Genomic DNA, 25,920 nt, shown 5'->3' with positions numbered 1-25,920 from the left:
ACCAGAAAGAACACTGCCCTCTGTTTTCCTGCAACTGAGGACCAGTTAGACCAGAACTGAGGTAGGATTGAGTCCCACTTCGGGCTCCCTGCAGGGAGCCTGCTTCTCTCTCTACCTATGTCTCTGCCTCTGTGTGTGTGTGTCTCTCATGAATAAATAAATAAAATCTAAAAACAAAACAAAACAAAAAACCACTAGGTTTAACTCCATGTGATGTGGACCCTGGGGCCCTCAGCTCCCTCACTTCCTCTGGTGGAAAAATCTAGATGGCTCCTAAGGTCTTCTGGGGCTGAAGTGAAAGTCCTTTGTGGGCCAGGGCCTGGTTTGTCTTGTGCTCTGTGCTCCTCCCAAAGCCAAGAATGGTGCTGATTGGAGCAGCGCACATTCTTTAATATTTGTCAAGAGAAGGAACTGTTTTTTTTTTTTTTTTTTTTTTTTTTTTTTTTAGCACTTGTTAGCATTTAATGAACCTCCCCCTATGTGGCTTCAAGCTAATAGAACGCAGGCACCCCCCACACCCTTTATCTTTTCCTCAGCTCTTCTACTGAAGAATTTGGCCTTCACGATGATAGGCTGTTTTGGGAGCTTTCCCTTTCCCAAAACTTTGTAGTAGCCCGATCGCACATTGATAATAGGAGCAGCTCCAGTCTTGTTTTTGGCGGCATTTACCTGTGTCTGCTCACTGACTAAGGTCCACACTTTATCAAGGTTGACAGTTGGGCAAAAGCTCTGGTTTCTCTTTAAGTGGTAATGTCTCTACCGACTTTTCCAAAGTAACCTGGGTGATATTTGTCAAAGTTGATCCTGTGATGATGCATGCCACCAGCATTACCCTGGCCTCCTGGGTGCTTCTGGTGCTTGCCAATGTGGCCGCGGCCATGGCTCATGTGGCCCCGAAGTTCCCAGGTCTTCCTCAGTCTGGATGGTATGTTGGCGGCCCAGAGAAAAAAGGGAGGAACTGACAACTTAGATGGCTACATACTGCCTTGTGTTTTATACATGTTATTTCATTTTATTCCCAAAGTGGTGGGGTCAAAATTTGTATGTAGATTTACATGACTCCGAGGCCCATATTCTTTCCATAATCCCTTGCGGTCTTTAGAAGACAACACCATCAAGCAAGGATTTGTTCTAATGGTAGCTGTGGAAGGCTGCAAGAGATCTAGAAGCCCTTATTCATATTGCATTTAGGCAATGCCTCTATCCGTCACCAGCCTTAGGAGATAATAGGAACTTTGGGTGGTGAGTGGAAGGGGGTGAGAGGGTGCTAAGAATATCTGACCACTGTGATCTAAATGGAGTGCTTGGGCAAATGGTGGCATTTAGGTACATAGTTCTAGTCATGTGCTAAGCCAGCTCTTTAAAAAAATAAAAACCCTGATTAGCAGCCTTTATTGGTTTCTGTGGCTTCTATACTCTCACTGTGGCTAAATTCAAGCAACAAACGTGAAGTTACCACTGATTGCAGAGTTGGAAGAGAAGCACAGCCAGCACTCACAAGCCGGTGAACTGCCCTAGCACATCACTGGGACAGTAAGCAGAGCTGTTCTCAAAAGCCACAGGAAGGTCATAGCTCTGCACATGCTATGGCAGCTTTGGGAAGCCTCAGCTCTCACTTTGCATTTTCCAAAGATTAGAAATGATCTTTGCACCTCTGACTGACAGCAGCCATCCCATTCCACTGATGGCCATCTAGGCTGTTGCTGCAAAGGCTCCCTCAGAGTGGCTCTTGGCTCCTCCTTGCCACACACACCCTACTGTCTTGTCTCAGGCTGGGACAGCCCCTGGAGCAGGGCCTAAAGGGCTCTTGCAGTCAGTTCCTCAGGAAGCAATTCAAGTGATACCATCCCAAGAGGAAGGATGAAAGTATGTCAGCACCATCAGCTATTCCTCTGCCTTTCACTTGGATTTGGACACTACTTTCCTCCCAAATGCCAGGAAATCATAAATGCCAAAGAATCTGCCCTAGCTGCCCTGAAATCAGGCCCAGCTAGAAGGCAGCAGCCATCGCCCAAAGAGATGGTGGAATGAGGGGGTGGGAAAGTCCTGAGACAGGAGTATGCCTGGTTCTGGTTGTGGAGGGACCTTGTTCCCCAGCTGAGGGTGTGGAAACAGTCCTCGCAGTCAAAGGGCAGGTGCCCTGAGATGGGCAGCTCTACAGGGAAGAGCATGAGCACACCTGGAGGAAAGGGGCTTTGTCCTGGGAATGGTACTCCTTGAGGACCTGAACATTTTGCATATCTTGTAGTCTTTCTCTCAAGCACTTAACACTTTGCTGAGCACAGAATCAACAGTCAAAACTCACTGAAAGAGAAATGAGACTTTTATTAGCCCCCAGAATATTTTTTAACACTAAGGCAAAAAGTAAAATGTAGGGGCAGGTAAAGTTAAGGCATAAAGGGGGATCCCTTAGGGGCCCCAGGGCTCACCCAGGAAACACAGTGGAAGCTTTCTCTTCCTATCAAGGGTATGTGGTAGGCAGAAGAGCCTGCCTTGTTTCACTGAGACCCGCCCTACCATGTAGCCTGAGAGAGAACAGAGTTGTGACATCAGGCCAGGACGGTTAGAATTTGCTAGCGTAGAGGGTCATAATCCACTTGGGCATACGAAGGAAGCCAGGCAAGTAGGAGGCCAGCCAGCCCAGGCTAGAGGCATGGGAGAGAACCGAGCTCAAAGACAAATAGTCTTGGATGGGGCGGCCTGTGGACCACAGGAAGAGGAGGAAGGTTAGACCCTCACTTCCCACTCCATAAACACCTCTACCCTGGCTGAAGAGCCCAAGTGGGATGTGAGGGAAGAAGGAATAGGGAGAGAGTGTGGGAGAAGGAGGAGTGAGCACGCAATGGAGGAAGGGAGGTCCAGGCTGGCTGCTGGGCCAGAGCTCTTACCATCCACATCCTGAAGGCTGTAGCGGCGAGCAAGGTCACAAGATGGCAGCACCTTCCCACTCAGGCTCAGGATATTGGGGTCTGTGAGCACAAATAACAGCTGAGAAGGCAAGGAAGTGACACAGTGTGACAAGATTTGGGCCCGATGGGACTGGGTAGCGCTCAGACAGGTTTGGGTGCCCAGAATTATTTCTCCCTATTCCTAGGAAATTTCCTAAACTTCTTGTAAGCCAGTTCCTGAGGCTCCCAAACCTCAAACAGGGCTGCTTTGGCTCTCCAGAAGCCAGAGAAAAGAAGGGCATATTCCTCAACCACTTCCTGAGCTAGGACTCACCCTGCAGATTCTTCAGGCCCTTCTTGTTACCACCTGTCCCCAACCTCTTTACCTGTTGCCAAAGCCACCACACATTTGCCACTCATTTCTGTGGTCTCTGCAGAGGAGAAATTAGATCTGAGCTGAAACACAGGGGTCAGAGAAGTGAACGGTTAATCTCCAAGCAAAGTGCCCACATTTCTTCCCCACTTTCAGTTTCTATTCCAGGAGAGACAGGCCCTCATCACTGTACCTGCAGGACTCCGAATCTTAGGTGTTGGAACCACTTTTCCCTACATGCAGGTGAGCCCTGTACTCTGGCACCAGGACCCACTGTCTCTCCTAAGTGGAAGCATCCTGGGATGTCAGCTATGTCTGGACCTCCTAGGTTAGTTTAGTGCAGGGGTCAAGAGCAGAGGCCTCAGGGCACGAGGCCTTTCCACTTATGGCATACATGACTTTGAGCAAGTTTCTAATCTTTCCAGCTTTTGGTTTTGCCATCTGTAAAATGGAGATATCTCCCTTACAGGATGAAAGGGCACAGCGTGTGTCCAGTGCTCAGCCTGCTGTAGTAGGCACTGGGGGACTGGCTCTCTGGGTACTGTCTTGTCATGGAGGACGGAGAGGCTGAGTCCTCTGCATTCTCTACCTCCCTCACCCTCCTCTTGCCAACCTGTTTCAATAGGGGATCATCAGTATTTTCGTTTTTCACCACGACCTCCTTCACTAGTTCTGTTTGCACCAACCCTGGCCACAGAGACACGTAGCTGACCCCATGGCGCCGCAGCTCCTGGGCACAGTCCGCAGCCAGCCTGTCGCACTGTAAAGGACAGAAGGCAGGGTGAGAGCAGGGTACCTGGCCATATCACCTTCCTCCCCTGCCTTCCCTGCTTTTGCTGGGATGCCCAGCCCCTGCCCTTCCCAGGAGCCCTGTCTCAGCTGTCAATGGTCCCCAGTATTTTGCCACCCAAGAGCCCTGACAGAGGAATTATCTGTGGAGTGGCAGAGGAGGACGTGGGGGCCAGTGGGCTGTACTACTCTGACCACTGGGGATTATGTCTCCTGAGCTATAGGTACCATCACTGTCTGATGCGTCCCTAACCCGCGGCTATTGGGTCCTCACCGCAGCTTTGCCCACACCATAGGAGACATTGAAGAGATACTGCAGCCCTCCAATGGAGGAGATGACCACGATGAGCCCCTGGCCAGCTGGTACCATGAGCCGTGCTCCATACACCGAGCACAGGTAGTGGCCTCTAGAGGGTGGGGCAAGGAAGAAGAAGGAATAAATGATGTTCTCTTTGGCCTAGCTGCTGTAGCCCTGGAAGCTTCCTCTGCCCTCTAGTGGCTGCGTCAGCTGGGGGAGGGCCACATGGGGGTGGCTGCAGAGCTGGAGAATGAAGGGCTAGAGGCCACTTTCTGAGAGGAACACTCGTAAAACAAACCACCAATGGATGAGTGCAAAGCAAAACTCAGCTTTCCACCTTTTTTGTAGGGAAAACCCAGCACACACATACTCAGTAACCAGAAAAATACTTCATTTGCATGGGAAACAGGACCCTCCAAGTGGAAACAAGTAGAGGGAATTATATTTTCTTTTTTTAAAAAAAGGTTTTATTTGGGGATCCCTGGGTGGCTCAACGGTTAAGCGCCTGCCTTTGGCCCAGGGCGCGATCCTGGAGTCCCTGTGTCTCTGCCTCTCTCTCTGTGCCTCTCATGAATAAATAAATAAAACCTTTTTAAGATTTATTTATTTATTTAAGAGAGAGAGAGAGGCAGAGACACAGGAGGAGGGAGAAGCAGGCTCCATGCCGGGAGCCCGATGTGGGACTTGATCCTGAGATCACGCCCTGAGCCAAAGGCAGATGCTCAACCAGTAAATGTGTACGTGAATGTGGGGGGGGAGGGTAAGAACGTGTTGTTAGACTCCCAGGAGGCTCACAAAGTGGCCTTTATCTTGGAAAATTCATCAGGGCTCAGGGGCCAAGGTCTGAGCCTCTCTGCCTTATAGGCTCAAAACTCTGACTCAAAAGAGATCAGGTTGTGGAGAGCCTCTCTCTTTGGAGGGCTAAGTGTGTGGCATTGCCAATTACCAGCTCTTTGGCCTTTCTTTTCTTGCCTCTTGGCTAACCATTCCTCTGTATCCTCATCATCTTTCTTCTACCTTGGAAATCACAGCTGGATTCTAATCCTGCTTCCCTGGGATTGCCACTAGAAGCTGTGGGTGTTTTTCAATGCTTTAGTCACAGATTTTCAGATAATCTCTTAGTTACCCCCACAGGTGGCTGATCACATCCACGGAGTACAGTTTCCAAGAGGGCACCATCATTCCAACAATAAAAAAGAGACCCAACTAGTGTGTCATGCTAGGCGAACTCTGAGTGCTGTGTTTCATCTCACTCCTGTGCCAGATGTATGTGTAACTCTGATGTGGGAGTGCCCTTGCCTGCGGATCTGGAGTGAGGATGTGGAGGCTAAAATGGCAGGCACTCGCTCTTATGGACCTTCTCTTGATCTAAGACAAAAGAATTTCTTCCCTTAAATATTTTTGTTAATGACAGCTCAGGTGGTATGCCTTACTGAGGAAAGGAGGCTCCCTTCTGGGCCATGCATTTGGATGTGCAGAGTGAGGCAGGAGAGTGGCCAAGAGCAAGTTCAGATGAAAATTCATGATAGAAACGAGGTAAAAGTCAATGTTCCCAGTTACAGATCTACCTGAATGGAAATTCTCCAGAGGTGTGAGACAAATGGGACAAGGAGAAAAGGGAGATGGGAAAGGCAGAGGGACAAGGAGAGGGCATATGGGGAAAGGTCCAGGCCCTCAGCTGAGTGAGGGAGGAGAACCCAGCTCTTGGGGTGGGACAAAGGGAACACTCACCTCAATCCAACATTATTGATATCATCCCAGATGGAGGCCGGGCTTTCCCAGAATGCCTTGTTAATGTTTTTCATAATTGCCTGGAAGACACAGGGAGTGTGATGAAGGATGATCTGAAGGCAGGAAGGTATGAGGGCTGGATAATGAAAGGGACAGCGAGCCCAGGATAAGGACCCCGGGGTCAGAGGGGGAGGTTAGGAATGTGGAGCTGGAATCAAAGTTTAAAGGGTACCGGGACTCCGGCATAGGCATTGTTGACTAGCACATCCAGACGCCCCTGCTGTTCCTGATTCACTTGCTCAAACAGCCTTTGGACTTCACTCTCCTGGCTTGAATCGCACACCACGGGCACACACTGGCCCCCTCGAGATTGTGCCTGGTGAAGGACAGAGGGTGTGTGAGTTTATAGTTGCAGATGAGTGTGAGACATAAGGCAACTCTCTTCAATTCCCAGCATGGGGGTCCCTGCAGCTGAGGGAAGATGGGGAGCAATACCACCCTCTGGTGCCTGTTTGAGGAGCTTCAGGAATGCTAGGTCCTTTCCCTACAGACCCAAAGGACTGGGATTCCAGGTTTAAAATCTACATTCACTGAGGCCTACCAGCTGCAAGGCCTTGAACTCTGCTAGTGGAAGGCAAGGGACAAATAAGGCAGGGGTGGAGAGGGGGGGCGGGGGGGGGGGCGCTGCTCCTGGGACAGGAGTATCATTCTTTTTCCTTGTCCTTGGTCATTTCCATCTCTCATGCCCTGAGCTCCCACCCTTCACCACTCACCATGTAACCCCTACTGTAGTTGACACTAACAAAAATATTTAGAGGAAGAAATTCTTTCGTCTTAGATCAAGAGAAGGTCAATAAAAGTGAGTGCCTGCCATTTTGGCCTCCACATCCTCACTCCAGATCCACAGGCAAGGATGTATGTGTCCCACGTCAGAGTGACACATACATCTGGCACGGGAGTGAGACGAAACACAGCACACAGGGTTCGCCTAGCATGATACACCAGTTGGGTCTCTTTTTTATTGTTCACGATGGTGACTCTCATTCAGTCCCAGCCCTCTGACTGTCACCTTGCCAGTGCTCCCACCTGGTAACTGAAAAATCAAAACTCTCAGCTATTTCTACTTTCCGTTCTATCACACCCTCCACAGATGTGTCCCCATCCTCTAACTTCACAGGAAGAAAAATTCCTTATTCAAGGCCAATCCTCCTATTCTCCGGATCCATGCTCTGGGTCCCACCCTCTTACCTCCTTGCTTCCTAATTGCTCACCCATGCTCCCAGAGCATTCTGCATCTGCCTCTGATTGCCTGCTGGGCCCTGTCTTTTAAAAGCAGAAGTGACATTTTACCAGTCTTGGTTAACCTCAGTGGTTCACACAGTGCCTGGCAAAGCACATATTTATTTAACTGAAATCCAGTAGAAAAGTCAAGTGAAGTATACAACTCAATAAAGTCTTGCCTAAAACAGAGGAAAGCACAGGTCTACAACCGTTCAGTTGCAGTTCCTAAACCCCTGAAGGTCTCAGACAGAAAGTTTTTTCATAAAACTCAGTGGCAAAATTTGATCTGACCTCAAGTTATTTATGGGCTTTACTTATTCTAGTTTAAGTATTCACATTTTGTTGAGGAATATCATGGCTTCAGGTAAGGGATCAGCGGAAGGTGTGGTTTTGGGCCCTGCGGTTCAAGAGGAAGCACCCACCTCCTCAGCAGTGGCCTGCAGTGTGTCCATATGGCGGCCTGTGATGTAAACTGTGGCGCCCGCTTGGCAGAGCTGCAAGGCGATGCCGCGGCCAATACCCCTGGAAGCACCAGTCACCACGCACACCTTGCCCTTCATAGAAGCTGCCATGGCTCACAAGCAAAGGGGGAAAATCTGTGGAAGCAAAGACTTGCTCTAGAGAAAGCCTACGGACTGTGTATATGGAAGGGTGACCTGGACAGTCGTAGGGGGGAGCCAAGGTTGGACTCCTAAGAGCAGAGAGAAGTTTCAGAACGGGACAACAGTGCAGGCCCCAGGGTAAGGCTGTTGGTCCCTTCTGGGAGGCCAAGGAGTTGGCCACTGCCTTCCCGCGAAGGGACCGTCCTGGGACTAGGGCTATGACCCCAGGGGCTGGGTGGGCCTGTCCCCGGTTAGATACATACTGGGACCCTAAGAGGGTGCGGGATGCTGGCACGGCGGCCCCTCACGGCAGCTCCACGCAAGCTGCCGGCTGTCTAGAGCTCTGGCCTCTGGCCTCTGGCCTGGCCTGGCAGGCCGAGCCCGAGGGCGCGGCTTCCGGGCCGGGGGCGAGCCTGAGGCCCCAGGGACCCCGAGTCCAAAGGAGAGGGAGCTCGCGCCCCTTACCTGACGCCCGTGCACTCTCCCGGCGCCGTCAAGCCCGGAAAGTCTCTGGGCTCGAGAACTTCGATTCCAGCTCCGGGGGCGGGACGCGGTGACGCGACTGGGCCAGAGGGCGGCCCAGGATGAGCCGGGGACGTGGAGGAGAGGCTCGGTCCGGGACGGTGCTCAGCGGGCACAGGGGGCGGCGACCGGAGGCGGGCGACCCAGGAGCGGGGGCGCGGCCTCCCGGCGCGGGGCCGGCGCGGGGCCGTCGCGGGGCCGTCGCGGGGCTGTGACGTGTACGCTGCGCCCCAGCGCGCCGCCGTTTCCAGACGGCGTCGGGTCTCGCGCGCTCCTGGCTGTCTGAGGATCCCTGCGGCCTGGGAAGGACTTCGCGGACAGACGAGGGGCTTTAGTACTCATGGGGCTGGGTCCGCGCTCCCCCCGCAAGGCGGGGCGCGGGTTCCCAGCAGGTGGCAAACGAGGGCGCGGGGCCAAGGGGTCGCGGCGCCCCCCGCCAGGCCGCCGGCGGCCACACTGCCCTCCCGCCGAGGGGAGCTCGGAGCCGGCCCTCGGTGCGCACCCTCACCTGAGCCCCGAAGCTCTGGGGTATTTCCGCCGGGCGCTGTCCGCCCTGAAGGAGGCTCCCGAGCCCGGAGAAGAACGAGGTGGGGAGCGACTGCCGGGTGGGACTGAGGGATTCTTTAGGCAGAAGTTCCAGGACAGGCAGGGAAATTTTCTCGGGTCCCCAGGGCATAGGGACTGAGTCTCATCTCCCACGTCCTCTTCATCGCTCCCCGCTTCTCCCTCCCTCGGCTAACTGATGAAACGTAACCTTTTTTTTTTTTTTTTTTTTTTTTTAAGGATTTTGTTTATTTGTTAGCGAGCAAGAGAGACAGCACTAGTGGGGCAGGGGCAGAGGGAAAGGGAGAAGCAGGCTCTCCAGACGAGGGAGCCCCACGCAGGGCTCATCCCAGGATCCTGAGACCATGACCTGAGCCACCCAGGGGCCTCTAATGGAACATAACCTAATCCTCCTCTCAGTCTTTAAAATATTTCTTTTCTTGTCTACCCAGAACTGATGGTGCACAATGTTTTGAAGGAAGTGGAGGCTCAGGCCCTGGCCTTGGCCACAAACAGGACTGGCAGTGAGATTATGCAGGAACTGTTGGGATTCAGTCCCCTGAAATCTCTGTGTCGAATCTGGGCCGCTTTGCGCTCCAGCTTACGCCTGGTGGCCTGCCATCGATGTGGGGTGCATGTATTGCAAAGTGCTTTGCTGCAGCTGCCTCGGTTGCTGGGGAGCCTGGCAGAGAAGGAAGAGGAGGAGGATGTGGAGGAGGAGGATGGCAAGGATGGACCCTTGGAGACCCTGGAGGAGCTGGTTTTGGGACTAGCCTCTGAGGTGTGTGACGATTTTCTTTTCTACTGTGGAGACACACATGGCAGCTTCGTGGTCAGAACTCTGCTGCAGGTGTTGGGAGGGACTCTTCTGGAGTCTGAGAGAGCCAGACACCGTGGCTCTCAGTCACCTGGTAAGTATATGAGGGAGGGAAGTGGACCTAGAGGAGAAGAGAGCTTAGGAAGTCCAGAAGAAGGGAGTAAGCAGAAGAGTAATTCTTCATGACTGAAGAATTAGCAGAGAAATGAGGATGAGGCTTAACAAAGCAAAGATTAGTGCGCACAGAGGCCCAGTGTGTTAGTGTGTTTGGGGGGACAGCTAGTAGAATGAGCCAGGGGTGAGAGGTGATTCGTTTGAGCAGTGGATGTCAGGCTTTTTTTGTTAGACCACAACTTACAGAATTTCTTTTTTTAAACATCACTGAACTTGCCTATACTGGACGCAAACAGAACTTCAAGAAACAATACTCTTTTTTAAGATTTTAATTTATTTCTTCATGAAAGACACAGAGAGAGGCAGAGACATAGGCAGAGGGAGAAGCAGGTTCCATGCAAGGAACCTGATGCGGGACTCAATCCCAAAACCCCAGGATCACGCCCTGGGCCCAACGCAAACGCTCAACCGCTGAGCCACCCAGGCGTCCTGAGAAACAATACTCTTAATATATGCAGTCCACTTCAACGTTTTCCTCTCTGGTTTTTTTTTTTTTTTTTTTTTATTCTGTTCTATTCCATTGAAAAAGTGCTAGTCAAGATTCACTAAAGTGATTTCATGATGTACTCATAGGCAGTGACCTACATTTTGAAAAACTTCGGGAAATAAGGTTAGAGAGTTTAGATGAGGCCAGATTTTGGAACACCTTAAATTCCTGACTGAGAGTTGGCCTATCTCCTATGGACCACTGGGGAGCTGGTGGAAATTCCTTCGAAAAATTAAAACTCCATTCAGTCTTCCAGATGTGAAGATATAATTCATACGTGTTCTGCATCTCCGAGCTGAACCCTTCATCATCTCTGGAATTATTTTCCCTCCTGGATGGTAGTCTGTGATCCCAGCACTGCACATGTTTTTGATCTTTCAGACACACAAAGGGCCCCAGCTCGGGAGTGTAAGCCAACTGATTTTGAGGTCCCTAAAACCTTCTTGAATCACCTTCAGGACCTGAGCTCTTGTTTTCTGAAGGACATTGCTGGTAAGATTGGTCTAGGACCTGTTTTTCTGGAGGTGATTGTCATCATGCAAAGCCCTTGCTTAGATCAGTCTTCTTCCTCTTCAAATCTGATCTGGTTTGATATTTCGAAGACTCTGATTAGAGCCTTTAGGTCTATAGCCCCTGGTACCTTATTGCTTGAGGTTTGAAGTTTGTCTGGATTTTGGAAGAAATGCTTTTATTATTTCTGCCCTCTTCCACAGTATTTATCACTGACAAGATCTCCAGCTTCTGCCTTCAAGTGGCCTTGCAAGTCTTACACCGCAAACTGCCCCAGTTTTGTGCTCATCTCTGCAGTGCTGTGATCAGTTATCTGAGTAGCCGCAACTCCTCAGCAGACGGCAGGTATGTTCAGGACCTCAGGATCCTCCGAGGTTGATAAGGCTGTGTGAAGTGAATGGAGTGGTGTGGGTGTCTTAGATGATGTACAGTAAAGGCTGCCTGGTGACCTTCTCCTTGTCCCTAGCCCCCTACTGCTATTTCTGCGGGATCAGACGAGCTCCAGACTCCTGGAGCAGGTTCTGCTGGTGTTGGAGCCCCTGAGGCTCCAGAGCCTCTTTGAGGATCACTTCCAAGGGCAGCTGCAGGCCCTAGCTGCACACCCTATTGCCAACTTTCCTTTGCAGCGTTTACTGGATGCTATTACTACCCGTGAGCTGGTGAGTTGGGAATGGGGCTGGATCTGTTCATGTGTTCCGTTGTTTGTGCTACTCTTTGTTCATTGGGCTTTATTTTATTGTGTGCCTGCCCCGGTGTCTCTGGTGGTGTGCTGGCCATTCCCCTTGAAAGGTTATTCCTGGGGGCTTCTCAGAGTTTAGGACAAAAGTGCCTTCTTCCCAGAAAGGATTTGTGTTGGCTTCTCAGATGCCAGTACCAGCAGGAGACTGGCTTAATCCAGATTTGCAACTTGAGGTTCTATGGCCCATTCAGACTCTGGGTACTTGGCTACAAATCTGTATGAGTGCTGGACCTATTGCCATAGTTTTTTTCCTTTACTGCTTAGCACAAAGGGACACTTGCCTGTGATCTCATGGATTGGGAGTTGGGGTAGAAGAATGGATTTAATTCTAGTATCCCCTTATCTTGTGCTTCCCCCAAGTGAGGCAGTACTCTAAGACTGCCCCCTTGTCCTAGACTTTATGTGGCAAAACCAAAATCCTGATATCAGCAATGCTTATCTAGCATTTTTATTTGTTTTTTGGAGGAGGATATCTCTGAATAACTTAATCCATTGTTACAGAATGCCAAAGATTCTTCATTCTCTGTCTCTCCTCAGCTGTCCCCTGTGTTTGAGGAGCTGAGCCCTGCCCTGGAAGCTGTGCTGGCTCAAGGTCACTCAGGGGTCGTCATTGCCCTGGTGGGGGCCTGCCGCAGAGTTGGGGCCCACCAAGCCCAGGTCCTGCAGCTGTTGTTGGAGGTGATGTTACCTGCAACCTGTTTATGCCCTTAGTTCAAATTCTACCTGTTAGGGCTTCTCTGAGCTTCAGTGGTTGTATCTCTGGACTCAGGAGGTCTAATGCCCAAGTTCACAGATAGAGAAATGAAGCCAAACCCATCTCATAGCCCTGGAATGAAAATTGTCTCCCAGAATTAAGAGAGCAGTTTGTTTAAGGACTAAATGTTTATTCAACCCTATTATGTGTATAGAGGCTGGGAATATAGCAAGGCAGGTGAGATTCTGCCCTCATACAACTTACATGTTCATGTCTCCTGAATGCTTTCCCCTGTCAAGAGAGTCGGGGTTAGGGATGAGGGAGTTGGTTCTCAGATTCATCGTGTTTTGTCTTCCCGTGTAGGCATTCCACTGTGCAGAGCCCTCTTCCCGGCAAGTGGCCTGTGTGCCTCTCTTTGCCACTTTGATGGCTTATGAGGTGTACTATGGACTGCTAGAGGAGGAGGGGGCAGTGCCCGCAGAGCACCAGGTGAGGTAGGGGAGGGGCCAAGCCAGTGACTAACTGGGAACCAAGAATTAAAAAGTCCTTCACTCTGGTGTTGCAGCTGGTGAGATCTCTGGCTTCATCTAGGCAGAGGTGGCAGTTTGGTGGCTGCCTCTTGATTCCTTCTGTCTGTCCTTCCAGGTGGAAATGGCCAAGGCCCAGGCCCTGGGGGAAGTGACAGTCCTTGGATCTCTGCTGCTCCAGCATCTGTTGCACTTCTCTAGTCCTGGTATTATACTGCAAAGTCTGGGTGCCTTGACGGGACCACAACTTCTGACTCTAGCCCAGAGCCCTGCTGGCTCCCACGTGCTTGATGCTATCCTCACCAGTCCCTCCGTGACACGCAAGCAGCGCCGCCGTGTGCTGAAGACCCTAAAGGTTCTAGTTTCTGTTTTGATTCCCCCACTGACATCCATTAAAAGAACATGAGCTTGCCCCAAGACTGTCTTTCAGAGTCAAAGAGAGAATATATAGTTCCCAGACTCTTTTGACTCAGACTGTAAACTTCTAAAACTTCATTTCACCTTTGCCCTCCCCAGCATACCTTTGTGGACTGCCATAGGGGAACCTACCTTGCTTGTCTTACTGCAGGGACAGTATGTGGCTCTGGCCTGCAGTCGCCATGGCAGTCGTGTACTAGATGCCATCTGGAGTGGAGCAGCCTTGGGGGCCCGTAAGGAAATTGCTGCTGAGCTGGGTGAGTACCAGCACTTCTCTCTGACCTTTCCAAACTTGACTCGCTCCAGATGGCTGGGTGGCTGGGGAGGGGACTTAAATTCAGCAGACTTCAGTTCTAAAGGGTGGTGTGGCTATGGGTTCTTAGCAGTCTGTTCCCCTCCCCTTCTCCTCTGCTGAGTATGCAGCCCTGTGCCCCTACCCCTTCTCACTTCCCCGGTTTGGAGAATGAGGTATTAATTATTCCAAGGTCAACCCAGAGCTCAGGGAAAATAGAGGGACCTTCACCCAGAGAGAGTCCCTTTGAGCTTGGTGGGTGACTGCATGATCATACTTAACGTGAGTGGTTCCATTTGCAGGAGAACGGGACCAGGAGCTGATAAGAGACCCTTTTGGCCACCATGTGGCTCGAAACGTGGCACTGACTACTTTCCTGAAGCGCCGAGAGGCTTGGGAACAGCAGCAAGGGGCAGTGGCCAAGCGGAGGCGGGCTTTGAACTCAATACTTGAAGACTGAGGCCTTTGGATCTGGGATTAGGTGTTGATGGGGGAGGGATAAAGGGCGTATCTGTCCTTTCCCCTTTGTAGTTCAAGTTGGAGTCAAAAGTCTTAATAATAAGTATTTTTATATTTTTATTGGAAATGTTTTTGTCATATAAAGAAATTGAGATCTCAAGGTGAAGTCAAAGGCTGAATACAGTGCACTGGGAAGCTTAGGGACAGGAGGAATTGCAAGAAATCTAGATGTAGCAATGGTCAGAGTGGAATCAAGATGCTTGGGGATGGGCTTGTGGCCTTTTAGGGTAAGGGGGAAGCTGGAAAGATGGCTAGGAAGAGACAGTATTCTTCGGGAAAGGGTATAGGCTAGAGGTATAAGGCCTTATGCCGATGGGACCTGTTGCAGTGGGGTCAGAAGACCATGGGGAAATTGGGTGAGTTCTCTCATCTGCACTATCCTCAGATCTCCAAAGCCGATGCTGTCAGAGTCCTTACAGTGTGTCTTGGAACAAGTCTAGGGGCAGAGAGCAGCTCAGAGCCCCTTCTCAGTAGGGATGGAGGCGACCCTGCCTCTGCCAATGCCACTGCTCGGCCCCTTCTACTAGGTGGCGAAGGCTGGAGGAAATTCCCAGCAGCATGTGGCCTAAGCCTTGCAGCAGTGCAGATGTCCAACGAAGGAGCTCCCTGAAGGGCAGAGACAAGATGGAGTTGGGTGGGTGGGGGAACCTGGGAGGAGGCCATAGAGGGGATTTTCCACAAGGGAGCCCTAATAGGATAGGTAAATGCAGGAATTAGGGGGGCTGTGACTGTAGGGGGATGGGGAAATATGACATGTTGGTCTCTGACCTGAGTACTTTCTTTGGGCCAAGTCCTTGAAAATCACAACTCATGGAGTAGAGCCCGTAGAATGTGGCTTTGACATTGAGGCTGCCAAAGAGGTCTCGAGGGTTTTGCTTGTATATGTCGAAGGTGATGCGGGCGATGTCTTTGCTGTGCTTGGGCTTCTCCCGGCCCAGGCCATATGACAGCATCCCACTCTGTAGGGCACATATGACAGCATCCCACTCTGTAGGGAACCTCCATCGGTGCAATGCATTCCGACTTGTGGATACCCACCACTGTTCCCCATCAGCACTGGGTCAGACCCACCCTCACCTGGACTGTGTGTCCCCTATGAGGTGTCCCTGGCAACTCTTCGCCTCTCTTGGTACCTCTGATCATGATTGGGCTCGAGAAGCTTGAGAGAGATGTAAAGGACTGGTGGCCCACAGCAACCCCACCGTGGGCCTCTTACCCTGCTGGGGCTCCAACTCTGCCCACACTCCAGCACCATCAGGCACGTGTCATCCTCCAAAAGCTGGAAGAAGTCCTCACTCTCCACAGCGGTCCCATCCTCCTCCAGCACCAATGTTAGCATCCCACTCAGCAGGAGGGCCTCTGTTGCCTGCCCAGCCCCAGGAAACAGGAAGAAAGGCGAGGAGTTTAGCCATGCTTCTCTCTCTCTCTCTCCAGCTACCTCGCACCCATTGGTTGGCTCTAGATGCTGGTGGATACCCCAACTCCACTTCCCAGAAAATTGCCAACCCTTAAGATGGCTCCAGATCTTGGTATTGTTCAGTTGCTGGGGGTCCCTCAATAAGGGTTGACTTTTTTCCTCTTTGCTCCTATGTCATCGTCCACATTATTGTCTTCTCCCCCTATTCCCCTCTGAGCCACTCTACTGGCTTGGAATTGAAAAGCGATCTTGCTTCTGTTGAGGACCATCCTTCAGTCTTCTCTCCAGTGACCTAGCTCCCTGTCCCCCTGCTCTTGGAGAGCCCTCCAGAATGGTTTCCTGCAACAATGATCCTTAACCTTTTTAGTCTTTGTTAGTGCCAGATATCTATGTAGCACATGACATACGTGGCCCTCTTTGACTCCTCTCAACAACCCTGTGAGGAAGGTGTATCATTATTTCCGTTTTGTACATGAAGAAACAAGATTTGATAGAACGAACAACTTCCTACAGGTTGATACCAGCAAACCAACAAGTCTTCATAGGATCAGGACTTTAAGTTGATTTGTCATACAAATTGCCTTTCCATACTGATTTCTGAAGGCCAAACCTCTGACCTCCCTCCCTCCACCCCCATCTATTCCTTCCTCTACCCACTGGAAGAGAAATGAATTGACCCAAATACAGCATGGTCATTGGGCTGACCATCCCCCTCCCCCCTCTTTTTGCCCTCAGAGGGAGGGGCAGCCATGTAACTAACCTCAGCCTTTCCGTTCACTCCAAGTTCTCACTCTTCTCTTGCCCCCTGGCTGCCCCCACAAGAGAAACTTAGGGATCTGGCTCACTTACCTTGTCCAGCAGTTCCTGGCGGGTGGCAGCTGTCAGACCTTTCCGGGTAGTCCGGTTGTGATCACAGACTCGGAAGGGTCGCTGGGGTGGTGGAGGTGAAGTCCAGACTTTCCGGCCAAACTCAGAGCTCATATTGGATACTGACCTGGTAGTTGGGAAAGAAAGGTCAAGAAGCGAGTTTGGTGAGTGCGATGGGGGTGATTGGAAGTAGGGTGCTTGGAGAGTTAGGGGGGGGATCTAGGTTTGGAGATCAGAGAAGCCTAGGGAGAGAGGGAGAAACATGGAGTGGGAGTGGTGAGTGGTGATTCCATAGCCGGAGAGGCCCACTGTAGAAAGTGAGGGCGGGGAGGGGGAGTAGTCCATGAGTGTCTGGGTCTCCTAGGGGCTGGATGGATTTTGTTACCATGCACTATCGTCAGAGTTGGAGGGTAGAAAGGAGGGTTAGAAATCACCTGAGCAGGCCACTGGGGTTCAGGGCTGAGAGGTACTCCATGGTGAAGGGAAGGAGCAGGGGAGTTGCCTCTCCCGGTGCGTTCTAGGCTGGGTAGTTCTCTCCGGTGCAATAGTGGTGGTGTTTTGTGTCACAGAGCTGGGATTTCAGCCCCAGGGAGGTGGGGGATGAGTCAACCCGGACTCTGGCCCCCCCTGCCAGGCCAGTAAGAAGGGCAAAGTCCAAGGGGGAGGGAAAGAGGAAGGAGGGGCCTGGATGGGATCCTGGAGGTGGGATTGAAGCCCAGAGTTCCCCAAAAAAGTCACTTGAAGCTTGTGTGTGTGTGTGTGTCTGGTGGCGGTGCGTGCTGAGGATAAATGGGAACTATATAAGAGGATGGGATGTGATCTCTGGTCTTTCTATGGAGAGAATTTCTAGGGATAGTTTCTGGTTCCCAATCCTTGAGAAGCTGCATGTACGTGATGTGTGCTGTACTTGCTGCCACCTACTGTGAAAGCTGTAAACTGCAGCTTTGGGAGTATAGGGGCCAGGCTGAGGGTGGGATGGTGGGTAGGGCTTGGACAAAATGAGGAGTGAGGAAGTGTGTCAGGGTGGGCTGTGAGGGGAGGATGGATTGTGCTCCATGGATCCAGGATCGCCAGGATCCTGTCGGGGACCCTGGCTTTCCGCTTTCCTGCTTCTTCCTCCTTGATCTAGGGGAGGGGGTGGCTCAACATTTCTCTGGCTTTGTTCTCCAGAACTGCTCTTTGTAGCCACACTGAATTAGGCACTTTCTCTCTCATCTTTCTCTTTTGGCCACTTAATGGGCATGAAGGAAATGTGAAGAGGGGAGGTGTCCTTTGAGGGCATTAAGACTAACTTTTGGTGCTCTGAGTTCCATCTCTGATTTCAGCGACAGTTCTGGTGGACGTTTGTATGGAAGCCCAGACTCTCACTAAGACTGAACCCATCACATGAATGTAAATCTGCTTTCCTGCCTAGGTGTCTGAAGCTGTGGCAGCCTACTCAGCCCCCTGACAAGTGTATCATGCCTCTGGGACAGCCCCCAAACCATGGGGGATACAAGCTGGGCACCAATGCCGCGGTCTTCTGTCTTTCTGGAAGGCATTCTGTGTAATTCTGAGAGCTTCCTGATCCCTACTGAAGAGACTCAAGAGCATACTCTTCCTCGCTTTCTTTTCCCCTCTTCTCCCCTGCTCCCTCACTCCTGCTCCCTGAGCAGACCTTCCAGTTGCAGGATTACCTGTTCCCACGCCCTTAATTCAGGCTGTGCTTTGGAAATAACCCAAACTGAGACAATACTGTCCTCGCTCCCAAAGAGCCCCCAGTTCCAGCTGCTGACTGGGAAGGGGTCTTTCCCCTTACCTCAACTTTATCAATGTACCTGGTCTCCCTCAAATTTCTCCGTTTCCAGGCTTTGCCTGACCTTTTCACCTAGAGGAGACTTCTTGTCAGTATGTCTCTACTAACGTACCATTTCCTTTCTTCTTATCTTGTATCTTGATGTGGCCTGGTGTTAGGGTCTCTTCGAGGTTGTGTGTTATGATTCCTCAAGGAGGTTATAAGCTCCTTGTACCTCCGTGCACCCCCATAACTCAGCACCAAGACTGGAAGCTGTCACTAACAGCCCAGTGAGAGCCCCTGGGGAGGGGGGTGGGGGATGACTGGGGCAGGGCCTAAGGTAAGAGATGAGAGGTGTAGGTAGGAAGCTGAGGAAGCTGAGTTTGGGTCACCTTCTCTGCTGAGTACAGGTCAGGGAAGCCTGAGAGCATAACAGGCGGCGGCAGGGTTGGGGTAACTGGGGCCAGAAGTAGATGAGGGATGAGTGCAGATGCATGATCCAGAGTCAGGATTCGGCCGTGTCCCCATTCACCTACACGATCAGAGAACATTACCTGTACCCTTCAGCTTCTCCTGTTTCCCAGGGAGGCGGCCTCTCACACGCCTGGACGTGTTAGTGATGGGAAGGAGTAGAATGCCCGAGGGGGCCCAAGAAAGGCCTGAGAAGAGAGAGCTCCACCTCATCGCTCCTCATTCTCATCTCACACTGCAAACCTGACAGGAGTAGGCACCTCACCCGCTGCTGCTGCTGTGCCTTTCGGCTTCTCCATGCCCCTTGTAGGCCTCCAAGCCTACTAGCTCCCAGCTGGGTAAGTAGATTGGCTCAGGGACCTTTACTTCCCACTGCTCACTTTGAGCTCAGGCATAGGAAGGGGGCTGGCCAGAGGAGGGGCCCAGCTAAATGGGTGGAGGTGGAGGTAAGGGAGAGCCTGGGAGTTAGGACTGGGGCAGGAGATTTGGGTTCCAAGAAATCATGTTTGCGTTGCGGCTAGGGTCTTCTCTCCTAGACAGAAGAGACAGAAGCAGGAGGAGACACAGTCCCTTCTCATCTGGCAGAAGGGGTACCGTGGGCTTTTACCCTGACCCCTGAATGCCTTCCATGGCCCTTTCCGTCCCCCTCGGTAGGTGCAGAAGAATGTTGGCCTGCTATCGGCCCCCGGGGAACGAAACGCTGCTGAGCTGGAAGGCCTCGCGGGTCACCGGCACCGCCTTCCTGCTGCTGGCGGCGCTGGTGGGGCTGCCAGGCAATGGCTTCGTCGTGTGGAGCTTGGCAGGCTGGCGGCCCGCACGGGGGCGACCACTGGCGGCCACGCTCGCGCTGCACCTGGCGCTGGCCGACGGCGCGGTGCTGCTGCTCACGCCCCTCTTCGTGGCCTTCCTGGCGGGGCAGGCGTGGCCGCTGGGCCAGGTGGGCTGCAAGGCCGTGTACTACGTGTGCGCACTCAGCATGTACGCCAGCGTCCTGCTCACCAGCCTGCTCAGTCTGCAGCGCTGCCTGGCTGTCACCCGGCCTTTCCTGGCGCCCCAGCTGCGCAGTCCTGCCCTGGCCCGCCGCCTGCTGCTGGCCGTCTGGCTGGCCGCTCTGCTGCTCGCCGCCCCGGCTGCCGTCTACCGCCACCTGTGGGGAGACCGTGTGTGCCAGCTGTGCCACCCGTCGCCGGCCCACGCCGCCGCCCATCTGAGCCTGGAGACCCTGACTGCCTTTGTGCTTCCCTTCGGCCTGGTGCTCGGCTGCTACGGCTTGACACTGGCGCGGCTGCGGGGTGCCCGCTGGGGCGCTGGGCGGCAGGGGTCGCGGGTGGGCCGCCTGGTGAGCGTCATCGTGCTGGCCTTTGGCTTGCTCTGGGCCCCCTACCACGCGGTCAACGTTCTGCAGGTGGCGGCTGCGCTGGCTCCGCCGGGAGGGGCCCTGGCGAGGCTGGGCGGCGCAGGCCAGGCTGCACGAGCTGGAACCACCGCTCTGGCCTTCTTCAGCTCCAGCGTCAACCCGGTGCTCTATGTCTTCACCGCCAGGGATCTCCTGCCCCGGGCAGGCCCCCGCTTCCTCACGCGGCTCTTTGAGGGCTCAGGAGATGCCCGAGGTGGCGGCCGCTCCAGGGAGGGGACCATGGAGCTCCGAGCTACCCCTCGGCTCAAAGTGGTGGGGCAGGGCCACCGAGGCGGTGGAGACCCTGGGGACGGGATGGAGAAGGACAGTCAGAGATGGGACCCTTGACTCCAAACCCTACAACCGGGCCTGCCTCTTCCCTATTCCCTTCCATCGTCCCTCCGTGCAGAACTCAGGGAACCACTCTGCAGCATTTGGGGGATGCTTCTCTGGCCACAGTTTAGATTTTTCTGGGCAGAATTATATACCTGGGGCAGGCCCAGTTTCCTCCAAACTGAGGGATTGCAAGCGGTGATGGTATTGTGTGCTTGTGGGTTGCCATGTGCCCATGTACCAGAGCTGCTTACTTATTGCCAATAGCTACTGTGAAATACACTGGAGTGGGGGCATTCCATGATGGCTTAAGCATGCCCCCACTGGTAGTCCATCATGCTTGAGTTGTACTGAAGCCACCTGGTTCCCCACTGGGTCAGTCCAAAGCTGGGCACTGCCAGCCTTCAGTGGCATCTTGACTTATCCTCCTCAGCCTGGGTGGCCTGGTTCCCTCAGGCCAACCTATTGAACCACTCTGGAAATAAAGGAAGAAAGAGGAAGGAAAGGTATAGATGCTTGAATGAGGACTGAGGATAGGATCCATTCTTTGGGGTCTGAAAGAGCTGAGTGAAGAAAACCCTGGCTCTGGAAGGGGAAAGACAATCTGTGGAGTTTGAAAGGAAAGCTTTCCTGTCTTGCAGTTGGTACTGTCGGGGAGGAGCCCTGGGAGTCAGATTTGTCTTCCTCTCTGAAGCCAACTCTTTTCCCAAAGTTCACCAGAGTTCGGGAGCAGGACATGCTCACCCTGGGGACATTTGGGGCTGAGATGAGCAGGTCTGGGGAATGGTGTGGATGGTTGGAGGACAGGAAGAATTTTTCAGGGAGGTGCCACCTCTCCTTTGTCTCCTTTTTTTTCTCCACCAAGTCTTTGACTCCTCCCAAGAGGAGATGTTATTGCTCCTCCATAGCTCCTCCTGCTAGCTGTTATTCAGCTCCCTCCATACTTTTTGGCTGCTGTCTTTTGGAATGCCTCCATCTCTAGCTCCCCAGACTGTTCTGGATCCTGGCCCTTTTGCATTTGGGGATGTAGGATAGGATTGTTTTTAGTGGATGACCACACACAGGTTTGGTCACTAGAGTGACCAACTCATCCCTGTTTGCCCAAGACTTTCCCAGTTTTAGTCCCCAAAAATTCTCTTGTCCCAGTCCTCTCAGTCCCTGGCAAACTTAGATGGTTGGTCACCTGAGTGCTCCCTCAGACCATCACCACAAGTTCTACTCTGGTGATGTTTATATCACCCAGGCAGAGGCCTAGAAATAGCAAAGGAAATTCAGGCCTCAGGGTCACCCAGGGCCACCCAAACTGTGGCGGTCTGGAGTTCTGGATCTAGTACCTAGATTAGAGTATCTAGTCTGAAGATGGAGGAAGAAAGGCCATTGAGAGACATGGGGATGGGGAGTAGTTTGTTAGAGGAGGCCAAGACAACACAGCTTTCATCAGAAGGAGCCTCTGATTGACACTGAAGCAGCAAGCCAGAACTTTCATCCTCAGACACTGACGGCAGGGGCTTTTTCCTGTTCTCATGTGCCGGGGCAGAGGCTCCCTAACTTCCTCTCTTCCGTAGCCCCTGTCTCACACAACTTCTGTGGTCAGAGAGCCCTTCCTCAACTCTGCCTTCTTGCTGCGGTTTCAGCACATTTCTTTGTATCACATCCTCTGCCTCATAGCTATTGGGTCAACTCTGTGGTGGCCTTTCTCGAAGCAGAGAAAGTGGGCATAAGGGTAAGGGACCTCAGTGACCATCCTTCTATGCCACATCTCTCTTGACAAGTGAGAGTTGGCAGGGAAGCAGGATGGCTCACAGGCAGACCAAAGGAAAAACTTGTCAGATCTTAGCTTCTGCAGGAGAGGTTAAAGGGGGAAACTGCCCTCCCTCCAGGCAAGGAGAAGAGTGGCCTTTTGGGGGGCTGTTTCCCTTTGCACATTCCTGGTTTCCCCTCCTGGCAGGGCAGGTGTGGGGCATCACTGCCCCCACTTCCTCTCTCTGTGCTCAGCCTCTACTTTCTCTGTCCAGTGGGACTGGACAGCCAACTACAGGAAGGTAGGAAAGAGATCGTGCTGACCTCTTTGCTCAGTGCTCAGATATTAAATTCAAATCCATGTGGCAGTGGCCACATGGGCAAGCACAGGGCAAGTGGCCAGGGAAGGAGGAAGAAATTGACATTCTGTATCAAACTAAGGAGATCCTTTGGACTTTGGCTTCTTAGAATTGAAGCAACCCTTTTAAATGAGGGAATAGGTGGGAGTGCTGGAAGAGAGCCCTCCCTCTCCAAAGTCACTCATGGTTTGAACCCAAGCCAAAGACAAGGTGCTGTCCTCTTTAAGTCTTGATGTTACCTAAACCCAAACCCATAACTAAGCCACACGTCTAACCTACACTTCCTGTTAATCTAAAAATCTACAATATTTATACAACATATAAAGATACCCAACCTTCTGGCCTCCCAATCTGAGTCCATTTCCTGTCTCTGGCTTCCTTCCCTCCTTCTCCTGTATGACACAGTTTATTACTCTTTCCAATTCTCCAGTCTAGACCTGCATTTGAGGCCACACCCGAGCCTATTCACTCCCCTCACCCTCTCTTTCCTCTTACTACACCTTCCTAGGCTCTTCTCATCTGGTCCCACCCCTAAGGAGTCTTCCTCCCTGCTAGGCTCTTCTGGAACACAAAGACTATCCCCCCCCCCCAGTGAAGGGAGGGCTAGGAGTTTCAGCCCCACCCTCAGGAAGATGTATCTTCCCCCTCCTCGGCTTCTCGGTACTTCCTCTCTGGCAGACTTAGCGGACAGCACCCAGATCTGGGGCTGGGACCCTGGAACTGGGGCAGATCTGGGAATAGGCTACGCCACTCTGCCCTGACCTTGGGATTGGCACCAGTTTCCAAACACTACCCAGCAAAGCCTGTCAGTAAGTATCCTGGGAGCTGGGGAGGTAGTGGTAGAGCAGGATACAATGGTGAGAGAAGGTGCAGAGGAATTTCCAAAGAAAGCCTGACCAGTGGGAAAAGGACTGGGGAGGATTTCTTCTTGTCTCCTATCCACAAACTGCTCGCCATCCCTATTATTCCTGGTGGGCTCTGGGCATCTCTGGAGAAAGTGGGTATATGATTGAAGAAGTCAATGGGACTGAGCAGGCTAAGGGCCTGGCAAGTGATAGAGAAGCTAGCCTTTTGAGGGGTGCAGCACTGGTAAGAAAGGCCCGTCTCCCCCATTTTGTTCTGGGTCTCAGAAGGGAAGGAAGCAGAAAGGTTATGGAAATACTACTGCTGCTACTGCTCTGTATTTTGCAGTGGGGTCTGTGTGTAGGAAGGAGCCCCATGGCCCAGTTAGAAAATTAGTCTTTCTGCTCAGCCAGATCCCCCGAGGATGGGTCTGTTGGCAGCGATGAAGGCAGGAGGTTGCAGAGGGGCAACTGACACTGCTGATCTTGGAGACGGGCTAGAGTACTCAAGCTAGGTGTGTCCAGGGTCTCAGGAAACCTTGGTCCCCAACCCTCATGCTCGTGTTCGCCCTCTCCAGGTCCTTGCAGTGGCCACGGACACCACATCGTGAGCAGCACCTCCTCACTAGGTGTCATGTTCATCATTCCGTTGACTATCATCCTACTGTCAGTGGCACTGGCTGTGGGGCTTCCAGGCAACAGCTTTGTGGTGTGGAGCATCCTGGTAAAGATGCGGAAGCGCTCTGTCACTGCCTTGTTGGTGCTGAACTTGGCTGTGGCCGACTTGGCTGTACTGCTCACTGCCCCCTTCTTCCTGCACTCTGTGGGCCAAGGCACCTGGGTTTTTGGACTGGCTGGCTGCCGTCTGTTTCACTATGTCTGTGGCGTCAGCATGTACGCCAGCGTCCTGCTGATTGCCGCCATGAGTCTGGACCGCTCGTTGGCGGTGGCCCTCCCTTTTGTGTCCCAGAAGTTTCGCACCAAGTCCGTTGTCTGGTGGGTGCTGGCAAGCATCTGGGTGATGTCCTTTCTGCTGGCCATCCCCGTCATCATGTACCGCACCGTGCTGGCACCAAACAACCAGAGCCTGGTGTGCTTCACCAAGTACTCCAGCGAACGCCTCAGGGCTTTCCACCTGCTCTTCGAGGCCCTCACCGGCTTCCTGCTGCCCTTCCTGGTGGTGGTGGCCAGCTACTGGGACATCAGGCGCAGGCTGCAGGCCCGGCGCTTCCGCCGCAGCCGCCGCACCGGCCGCCTGGTGGCGCTCATCATCCTGGCCTTCGCCGCCTTCTGGCTGCCCTACCACGTGGTGAACCTGGCCGAGGCGGGCCGGGCGCTGGCCGGCCGGGGCTCGGGGCCAGTGGGCGTGTGGCTGCGCCTGGCCCGCTCCGTGTTCATCGCGCTGGCCTTCCTGAGCAGCAGCGTGAACCCCGTGCTGTACGCGTGCGCGGGCGGCGGCCTGCTGCGCTCCGCGGGCGTGGGCTTCGTCGCCAAGCTGTTGGAGGGCACCGGCTCCGAGGCGTCCAGCTCCCGCCGCGGGGGCACCCTGGCCCAGACGGTGAGGGGCCCCGCCGCCCCTCCCGAGCCGGGCACCTCCGAGACCCTCGCAGACTCCATCAACCCTCTCCCATGAAGCGAACTGAACTAGGCCTGGGAGGTGCTGCTGGTGCTGCTGGTGGGGGAAGGACAATGGCTCTTCTCGCGGCAGAGCGCCCCCCACGTTGGCCTGACCTAGTTCTGTACCCTGAGGAGGAGGAGGACGCGGGGGGGGGGGGGGGGGGCAGGCGGGGGCGGGGGAGGGCCCGGAGCAGCTCTGCAATTAAAACGAGAGTCTGAGGGTACCTGGGTGGCCCGGTGGTTGACCGGCTGCCTTTGGCTCAGGGCTTAGATCGTGATCCCGGTTGTCCTGGGATGGAGCCCACACCAGGCTCCCCGCAGGGAGCCTGCTTCTCCCTCTGCCTGTGTCTCTCATGAGTAAATAAATAAAACCTTGATTAAAAAATAATAATAATAATAACGGGGATCCCTGGGTGGCTCAACGATTTGGCGTCTGCCTTCGGCTCAGGGCGTGATCCTGGATTGAGTCCCTGCTTGGAGCCTGCTTCTCCCTCTGCTTGGGTCTTGCCTCTGTCTCTCTCTCAGGAAAAAATAAATAAAATATTTTTTTAAAAATAAAATAAAACATAAAACAGAAGTCTCAAGCTGGGTCAATCCTGTGTTGGGGGTGCCTGCCTGTGTGATGGGCAAGGGGGAGTTGCCAATGGGTGCTCTTATGGGGGTCCTTCTCAATGGCTGAGAGGCACATCCTTTGGCCTCCCAAGATTTTTGGTTTTGGAAGGGACACAAAGATACAGAAACCAGACCCTCCTCTCCTCCCCTATTCTGAGGCAGGTGCTCTGCAGATCATACTTAGAACAACACAGGTCTACAGACTCCTGAAGAAGCTGACCAACGAAGACCACCCACGTGGGCTTATCACTCCAGACTCCCTGAATCAGCAGACGTTCTGAGAAGACAT

General features: G+C 52.9%; 4 protein-coding genes and 1 pseudogene across 9 annotated transcripts; 2 read left to right on the top strand and 3 right to left on the bottom strand.

Moving 5' to 3' along the window:
- Window positions 1-442: 442 nt before the first annotated feature.
- Window positions 443-1,692, bottom strand: LOC129499397 (60S ribosomal protein L27a-like; annotated as a pseudogene).
- Window positions 1,693-2,305: 613 nt separating this feature from the next.
- DHRS1 (dehydrogenase/reductase 1) lies at window positions 2,306-8,642 on the bottom strand. The gene is made up of 9 exons (XM_055309104.1): window positions 8,428-8,642; window positions 7,783-7,956; window positions 6,312-6,455; window positions 6,080-6,159; window positions 4,325-4,457; window positions 3,875-4,021; window positions 3,275-3,344; window positions 2,889-2,969; window positions 2,306-2,700 (listed from the first exon to the last, which is right to left on the bottom strand). Exons 2-9 carry the CDS (start codon window positions 7,930-7,932, stop codon window positions 2,564-2,566), a joined length of 942 nt encoding a protein of 313 aa, XP_055165079.1. The 5' UTR covers window positions 7,933-7,956; window positions 8,428-8,642; the 3' UTR covers window positions 2,306-2,563.
- Window positions 8,643-8,727: 85 nt separating this feature from the next.
- Window positions 8,728-14,263, top strand: NOP9 (NOP9 nucleolar protein). 3 transcript variants are annotated; one of them, XM_055309097.1, is made up of 10 exons: window positions 8,728-9,071; window positions 9,480-9,938; window positions 10,887-10,997; window positions 11,219-11,360; window positions 11,482-11,674; window positions 12,292-12,432; window positions 12,812-12,937; window positions 13,094-13,330; window positions 13,544-13,649; window positions 13,987-14,263. In XM_055309097.1, exons 1-10 carry the CDS (start codon window positions 8,825-8,827, stop codon window positions 14,142-14,144), a joined length of 1,920 nt encoding a protein of 639 aa, XP_055165072.1. In that variant the 5' UTR covers window positions 8,728-8,824; the 3' UTR covers window positions 14,145-14,263. The 3 variants fall into 3 exon arrangements, with proteins under 3 accessions (XP_055165072.1, XP_055165073.1, XP_055165074.1); XM_055309098.1 differs by lacking the exon at window positions 10,887-10,997; XM_055309099.1 differs by lacking the exon at window positions 12,812-12,937.
- An 8-nt stretch (window positions 14,264-14,271) lies between these two features.
- CIDEB (cell death inducing DFFA like effector b) lies at window positions 14,272-17,384 on the bottom strand. Its single transcript, XM_055309106.1, has 5 exons — window positions 16,922-17,384; window positions 16,470-16,614; window positions 15,420-15,569; window positions 14,972-15,162; window positions 14,272-14,809 (listed from the first exon to the last, which is right to left on the bottom strand). Exons 1-5 carry the CDS (start codon window positions 16,960-16,962, stop codon window positions 14,671-14,673), a joined length of 666 nt encoding a protein of 221 aa, XP_055165081.1. The 5' UTR covers window positions 16,963-17,384; the 3' UTR covers window positions 14,272-14,670.
- Window positions 17,385-17,508: 124 nt separating this feature from the next.
- On the top strand, window positions 17,509-25,158 carry LOC129499412 (leukotriene B4 receptor 1-like). Of its 4 annotated transcripts, XM_055309100.1 has the most exons (4): window positions 17,509-19,070; window positions 19,387-19,669; window positions 23,239-23,369; window positions 23,981-25,158. In XM_055309100.1, the coding sequence occupies exons 2-4, from the start codon at window positions 19,509-19,511 to the stop codon at window positions 25,033-25,035; spliced, it is 1,347 nt and encodes a 448-aa protein (XP_055165075.1). In that variant the 5' UTR covers window positions 17,509-19,070; window positions 19,387-19,508; the 3' UTR covers window positions 25,036-25,158. The 4 variants fall into 4 exon arrangements, with proteins under 4 accessions (XP_055165075.1, XP_055165076.1, XP_055165077.1 ...); XM_055309101.1 differs by lacking the exon at window positions 23,239-23,369 and having other exon boundaries at window positions 19,387-19,710; XM_055309102.1 differs by lacking the exons at window positions 19,387-19,669; window positions 23,239-23,369 and having other exon boundaries at window positions 17,510-19,070.
- Window positions 25,159-25,920: the final 762 nt, after the last annotated feature.

Source organism: Nyctereutes procyonoides, unplaced genomic scaffold (assembly GCF_905146905.1).
Source record: "Nyctereutes procyonoides isolate TBG_1078 unplaced genomic scaffold, NYPRO_anot_genome, whole genome shotgun sequence".
NCBI lineage: Eukaryota > Metazoa > Chordata > Mammalia > Carnivora > Canidae > Nyctereutes > Nyctereutes procyonoides.
This window is presented reverse-complemented; position numbering and strand designations above follow the sequence as displayed.

Excerpts from the sequence above, each read along its gene's own strand:
- LOC129499412 (XM_055309100.1), top strand. The coding sequence starts at position 19,509 with ATGGCTTCGTCGTGTGGAGCTTGGCAGGCTGGCGGCCCGCACGGGGGC. Across the intron at positions 19,670-23,238 it reads AGGCGTGGCCGCTGGGCCAG|ACTTAGCGGACAGCACCCAG; the intron begins GTGGGCTGCAAG and ends CCTCTCTGGCAG. Across the intron at positions 23,370-23,980 it reads CTACCCAGCAAAGCCTGTCA|GTCCTTGCAGTGGCCACGGA; the intron begins GTAAGTATCCTG and ends CGCCCTCTCCAG.
- NOP9 (XM_055309097.1), top strand. The coding sequence starts at position 8,825 with ATGGGGCTGGGTCCGCGCTCCCCCCGCAAGGCGGGGCGCGGGTTCCCA. Across the intron at positions 9,939-10,886 it reads CCGTGGCTCTCAGTCACCTG|ACACACAAAGGGCCCCAGCT; the intron begins GTAAGTATATGA and ends TTGATCTTTCAG. Across the intron at positions 12,433-12,811 it reads TCCTGCAGCTGTTGTTGGAG|GCATTCCACTGTGCAGAGCC; the intron begins GTGATGTTACCT and ends CTTCCCGTGTAG.
- DHRS1 (XM_055309104.1), bottom strand. The coding sequence starts at position 7,932 with ATGGCAGCTTCTATGAAGGGCAAGGTGTGCGTGGTGACTGGTGCTTCC. Across the intron at positions 4,022-4,324 it reads ATGGTGTGGGCAAAGCTGCG|TGCGACAGGCTGGCTGCGGA; the intron begins GTGAGGACCCAA and ends TGTCCTTTACAG. Across the intron at positions 2,970-3,274 it reads TGTGGTGGCTTTGGCAACAG|ACCCCAATATCCTGAGCCTG; the intron begins GTAAAGAGGTTG and ends TTGTGCTCACAG.
- CIDEB (XM_055309106.1), bottom strand. The coding sequence starts at position 16,962 with ATGGAGTACCTCTCAGCCCTGAACCCCAGTGGCCTGCTCAG. Across the intron at positions 16,615-16,921 it reads AACCCCAGTGGCCTGCTCAG|GTCAGTATCCAATATGAGCT; the intron begins GTGATTTCTAAC and ends CCCAACTACCAG. Across the intron at positions 14,810-14,971 it reads GGCCCAAAGAAAGTACTCAG|GGAGCTCCTTCGTTGGACAT; the intron begins GTCAGAGACCAA and ends TCTGCCCTTCAG.